The 6,061-nt window shown below is 46.6% G+C and overlaps 1 protein-coding gene and 1 pseudogene across 1 annotated transcript in view; one reads left to right on the top strand and one right to left on the bottom strand.

Moving 5' to 3' along the window:
- The window catches only part of Arl1 (ADP ribosylation factor like GTPase 1), a 10,829-nt gene extending 7,671 nt beyond the window's left edge, over positions 1-3,158 (bottom strand). The window contains exons 1-2 of the mRNA XM_008832625.3: positions 2,970-3,158; positions 1,380-1,517 (exon numbers count right to left, since the gene is read on the bottom strand). Coding sequence (XP_008830847.1) covers positions 1,380-1,517; positions 2,970-2,973 — 142 coding nt within the window. The 5' untranslated portion in view covers positions 2,974-3,158. The remainder of the gene's footprint in view (positions 1-1,379; positions 1,518-2,969) is intronic.
- Positions 3,159-3,445: 287 nt separating this feature from the next.
- On the top strand, positions 3,446-4,205 carry LOC103733750 (annotated as a pseudogene).
- The last annotated feature ends 1,856 nt before the right edge of the window (positions 4,206-6,061 follow it).

Here is a 6,061-nt window from a genome sequence, read left to right as displayed (position 1 = left end):
TAAGCTGGGGCCCCAGGGAGACCCTGTCTTAAAAAAAAAAAAAATAGACTGGTCTTTCACAAGCTTAAAAAAATTACAGAATGACTTCCAGTTTATAATTGATCTTTATTTAACATTTAACTTTGTACTTACTGGTAAATGACTGAGTATCTGGCAAGTGAGTGAGCATATTACAGCTGAAAAAATTATAAGGTGGCAAATAATAACAAACTAAAACGCATCTCCATGTCTCGCTTAGAATTAAATGAGCAGAAATATGCTTGTCATGAGGAAGAGCCTCTGTGAATGTGGGAAGAGCACTGTGTGTGCGTGCGGAGAACACTGTGTGTGCGTGAGGACAGCACTGTGTGTGAGGACAGCACTGTGTGTGTGAGGACAGCACCTTGTGTGTGTGTGAGGACAGCACTGTGTGTGTGTGTGAGGAGAGCACTCTATGTGTGTATGTGTGTGTGGACAGCACTGTGTGTGTGTGAGGACAGCACTGTGTGTGTGTGTGTGTGTGAGAGGAGAGCACTAAGCTGGGGCCCCAGGGAGACCCTGTCTTAAAAAAAAAAAAAATAGACTGGTCTTTCACAAGCTTAAAAAAATTACAGAATGACTTCCAGTTTATAATTGATCTTTATTTAACATTTAACTTTGTACTTACTGGTAAATGACTGAGTATCTGGCAAGTGAGTGAGCATATTACAGCTGAAAAAATTATAAGGTGGCAAATAATAACAAACTAAAACGCATCTCCACGTCTCGCTTAGAATTAAATGAGCAGAAATATGCTTGTCATGAGGAAGAGCCTCTGTGTATGTGGGAAGAGCACTGTGTGTGCGTGAGGACAGCACTGTGTGTGAGGACAGCACTGTGTGTGTGTGAGGACAGCACCTTGTGTGTGTGTGAGGACAGCACTGTGTGTGTGAGAGGAGAACACTCTGTGTATGTGTGTGTGTGTGTGTGTGTGTGAGGACAGCACTGGGGAGTCTGTTTTCTCTCTCCACCATGTAAATCCTGGGGATTGAATTCAGTGTGTGTGTGTGTGTGTGTGTGTGTGTGTGTGTGAGGAGAGCACTCTATGTGTGTGTGGATAGCACTGTGTGTCTGTGAGGAGAACACTGTGTGTGTGTGAGGACAGCACTGTGTGTGTGTGTGTGAGAGGAGAGCACTGTGTATATGGGGACAGCACTGTCTGTATGCCAAGGACCAGATGTAAAGTGGCCCTCACCGCAGAATGCCTCTTGGTTTATCAAAAAAGTGTTGTCAATAATCATGTTCATAGTTAGAAACTTATAATCCTCATCAATTTACCATGTGATCTATTTACTCAGAAGTTGTCTAAAATGTAAAGCAGAAAAAAAATTCCATAGCACCTTTTTCAGAGCAACACTTACTAGGAATAGTAGTGACCACTTCTCCAACCTGTAATCTGTACAGAATTGTGGTTTTTCCAGCACCATCTAATCCCAAAATTAAAATTCTCATTTCCCTGGTTCCAAAGAGACTGGAAAAAATACTTGAAAAAAAGCCACCTACAACAAAATCAAAACGGAAATGTATTTAAGGTTATGTTTTGAACTGGGTCCACAAAACATGTAATTTTGTCTTTTGCAGGCTATTTGCCAAGTTAAACAATAATCTCTTTTCCCAGACACATGGGTAGATAACTCTGCTTTCAATGAAATACATTATTCAACAGCAAAGTAGTAGTAAGTGATTTTACCAGGTCCTGAATACTGTGTCAAGCAGGCAGCAGATGCATAAATAATTAGCCACAAAGCCACTGCCTCAAGAGTCCAGCTCATTTTCCAGTCAGTGAAACAAGAATACTTTGGCCTGGTCTCCTGATTACCCCTAAATACGGAAGCTCCAGTCACAAGAACAGCGACAGTGGCATCCTCAAACAGGAGAGAGGCTGCACCAGCAGAAATCTGCAGACAAGCCCTCCAGTGAGCACATAACTATCACAAGGATCTAAGGTGTCCATACAAGCCAAAATAACAAAAACGATTTTGTGTTCTTTTTCTAATAACAGCTGTTTTGTTTTTTTTTTAAAGTAGAAAACTTATTTTTAAAAGTAAAGCTCATCCAAAACCTTATGAAATATTTCCAGGAAGCTTTCTGTATCCAACCAAGTACGGTGCAATGTAAAAATACCTGTGACAGGACACCTTCCCGATCAAGTCACTAAAAATCAGATTACCAATAGAAGGCGAGAAAGGGGAGTGGTGGGGGTTATGCAGGAGAATATGCTCAACATACAATAGATACGTACACGTACACACACACACGGGGAAGGGAGGAGAAGGAAAGAGTCGCAAAACAAACACACCAGTTAGAGAACCTCAGGAAAGTGAGAGTGGGTGTGACTTGCCAAAGTCCTTTCTACCGTTTACAGGTGGGAAAGCGGCGGAAGAACAAAACCAAACGCTGCAGAATTGGGCAGACCTTTGATTCTAGGGAGCAGGAACTGTACACTAGACAGACAAGGGCGGGGAGGGACGCAAAGAAGCCGAAGAATTCGCAATTCCCTGTGGGCCAAGCTGCACCAAGGCATCAGCTGATGCCCTACGAGGCCGTCCGCTTCCCACACCAGGACCCGGCGGCCCGGATCCACAGCTCAGTCCCCGATCCCCCGCCGCCGCCCCACCGTCTGCTCCTTCGAGCGAGCAGAGCCCACGGCGACCCGCCCTCTGGTTTCTCACGGTGACTCAGTCCCGACCCGGAGCAGAGAAAAGCATCCCCGCGGAGTCGGCGCCTCGGTTGTCCCGCTCCGGCCGCCCCGCAAGCAGAGGTGGGGCCGCAGTGAAGGGAAGGGGCCGGGCCCGAGCGCGCCGCCACCCCGCAGGTGCCAAGGGCCGGAGCAGGACGGCAGGGTCCCCGGCAGGTGAACGGCCGGAGCTCGCAGTCGGCGGCCGCAGCCCCCGCCCGGCCCGGCCCGGCCGCTCTCCGCCGGCCTCAGCCGCCCTTCCCGCACTCCTCACCCATGGTGAACAGCCACGGTGCCCTCGCCGATCCTCACACACAGGCCGGGACCCGGCAGCGACTCCTACTCCAGCCTGGGCGCCGCCACCTCCACTCGCCTGGGCCCCCGGCAAGGAGGCAGCCTCCTCTCCAGTCGGGTCAGCCAGCAACTTCCACGTAGTACACCCGGCGGGGGCGGGAGCAGGAGCGAGCTGCCACTGCGACTGCGCGCCGGGCACGGCTGTCTGTGCGTCCGCGTCCGCGCTTTCGACGCAAAACCCCAGCCCGCTGGATGTAGCTGAGGTGGACGCTACAGCAACGGCAAAAAAGAAAAAAAAATTCAAAGATCAGAAATATCTCCTGATTCTTCTGTTTTTGACACAAAGACACTCTCAGTTATTGAAATTAGAATTTTCTTGTTAAATTCTGACACTAAATCATAATGGCGAATCAGCTGACACAAAAAAAAGAGTAAGAGCTTGAAGCGGCCAGTAGGATGCTGGTTCAGGTTGCAGCATCTCTGGAGTTTTTGATGCGGGAGCGGTCTGCGGGGGCAGTCCACTTCTCCCCAAAGGTTTTCCCGCAGGAGGAGCCAAGGTTACGTAATAATAATGAGACACCTCAGGGTGGCCGCTGCGCGCCTATCCGGCTGGCATTTGAGTGCCTCGGCGGTGACCCCCCTGACCACCCTGTGCATCCCCGACGGCTGCACACTTACTGCCTCCGGGTACTTGGGTTAGAGGTTACGTAGGTTTTGACAGTGAAAAGGTTGAGTGTTGCTTAAAATTCCTAAAAAGCGCTCACTGCTACCATAGTCGCTCCGAGGCCCGGATGCGTTCAAGGTTCAGTTCCGCTCATAACCCCACCGCTATAGCCGAGGAAGGCTTAGATGCTGGAGCTGAAATGGACCTCAATACTGCTTTAGAAGAGGTGCTGAAGACCGCCCTCATGCATGATGGCCTAGCACGTGGAATTCAAGAAGCTGCCACAGCTTTAGGCAAGCACCAAGACCATCTTTGTGTGCTGGCATCCAAATGTAATAAGCCTGTGTCAAGTTGGTGGAGTCCCTTTGTACTGAGCACCAAATCAACCTAATTAAGGTTAATGACCACAAGAAACTAGGGGAATGGGTAGGCCTCCGCAAAACTGGTCCAGAGGAGAAACCCCGTAAAGTGGTTGGCTGTAGCTGTATAGTGGTTAAGGACTATGTCAGAGAATCTCAGGCGAACAAAGAATACTTTAAATGCAAGACATGAACAAATAAAGAATTTGGCTCATTTTCTTAAAAAAAAAAATCCTAAAAACATAGAAAAGCAGAACTATCTCAAACTCCCAAGTTTTCACCAGAAATAACAGCTAACAGTTTTTCAAGGTTTTCTTCCAAATGTAAACCTTGCATAGTGTATTTTTTGTTTGTAATGGAAATTTTCATGTTTTGTGATTTACAAACTACTTAAGAATTTTTCTAGCCTTATTGAGGTATAATTGACAAGACTGAGTATATGATTCTGTGTGGCATTTTGATATGTACACATATTGTGAAATGATTACCATAAGCTTATCCAACCCCTCACATAGTTTGTGTGTGGTGAGAGCATTAAAGATCTACTCTCTCTCGGGTTGGAGAGATGGCCAGTGGTTAAGAGCACTGACTGCTCTTGCAGAGGACCTGGGTTCGATTCCCAGCACCCACATGGTGGCTAACAACTGTCCATAATTCCAGTTCTGGGGAATCTGGCACCCTTTACTGACTTCCATGGGCATTGCATGACATGGGCACACTTACAGACATGCCGGCAATACACTCAAACACATAAAAATAAAAGTTTCAAAAATTACTCTCTTGGGGTTGGAGAGGTGGCTCAGCGGTTAAGAACACTGGCTGTTCTTACAGAAGACCCGGGTTCAAATCCCAGTACCCACATGGCAACTAACACGTGTTCATAACTCTAGTTCCAAGGGGTCTAATGGCCTCTTCTGTCCTACTCGAGTATGGGTGCACTTACATACATACAGGCAATACATGAATACACATAATTTTTTAATATTTTTTTTAAAAGCTGGATGTGGTAGCACACACCTTTAATCCCAGCTCTCAAGAGGCAGAGGCAGGTGCGCTACAAGAAGACCCTGTCTCAAAAAAATTACTCTCAGCAGTTTTCAATCATGCAACATATTGTTATGAAATACAGTTGTTATATTGTTACAATAAGTCTGCAGGCTTTATCCACTCTATTCCAAAGAAATTTCTACCCTTTTACCTATATCGCTCCATCCCAGCCCACCTATCCCCTGACAGTCACTGTTCTGCCCTCTGGTTCTGACTTCCTCTGTAGATTCCACTGATGAAGTGTGTGACTTTAGGTTTTTCTGGTGGGTTTGTGTGTGTGTGTGTGTGTATGTGTGTGTGTGTCTTTTTAAGACAGGGTCTCCTTGTATCCCCAGCTGGCCTGGAACTCACTACATAAACCAGGCTGACCTTGAGCTCACAGAGATTCACCTGCCTCTGCCTCCTGAGTGATGGGATTAAAGGCATGGGCCACAACACCCAGCTAAGTGTGTGATTTTTTTTTTTGGTCTTTTTGAGACAGGGTCTCCCTGTAGCCCCAGCTGTCCTGGAACTCACTCTGTAGACCAGGCTGGCCTTGAACTCACAGAGATGCGCCTGCTTCTGCCTCCTGAGTGCTGGGTTTAAAGGCGTGCGCCACCATGCCCGGCAAGTGTGTGATTTTTGTACTGGACTTATTTCACTTAGTATAACAACTTCCAACTTCATCCATATTGTTATAAATGAAATAATTTTCTTCTTTAGGCTGACTAATTTGTTGTGTATATGTAAGTATGTGTATATGTGCATATATATCACATTTCGTTTTCTATTTTAATCTGTTCACTTGGGTTGATTTTGTGTCTTTTTAGATTTATTTTAATCACTTTTAATTGTAAGTATGTGTGTGTATGGCTGTGGGTATGTGCATGTGAGGGCTGGTGTTCTCAGAGGCCAGGAGCTTTGAATCTGCCTGGAGCTGGAGTTAACAGGCATGAGCCACCAGACATGAGTACTGGGAAATGAACTCAGGTCCTCTGCAAGAGTAGTAATCACTGCTAACTG

Source organism: Nannospalax galili, unplaced genomic scaffold (genome assembly GCF_000622305.1).
Source record: "Nannospalax galili isolate Female #2095 unplaced genomic scaffold, S.galili_v1.0 scaffold415, whole genome shotgun sequence".
NCBI lineage: Eukaryota > Metazoa > Chordata > Mammalia > Rodentia > Spalacidae > Nannospalax > Nannospalax galili.
Note: the sequence above shows the minus strand (reverse complement) of the source record. Positions and strands in the feature narration are given on the sequence as shown.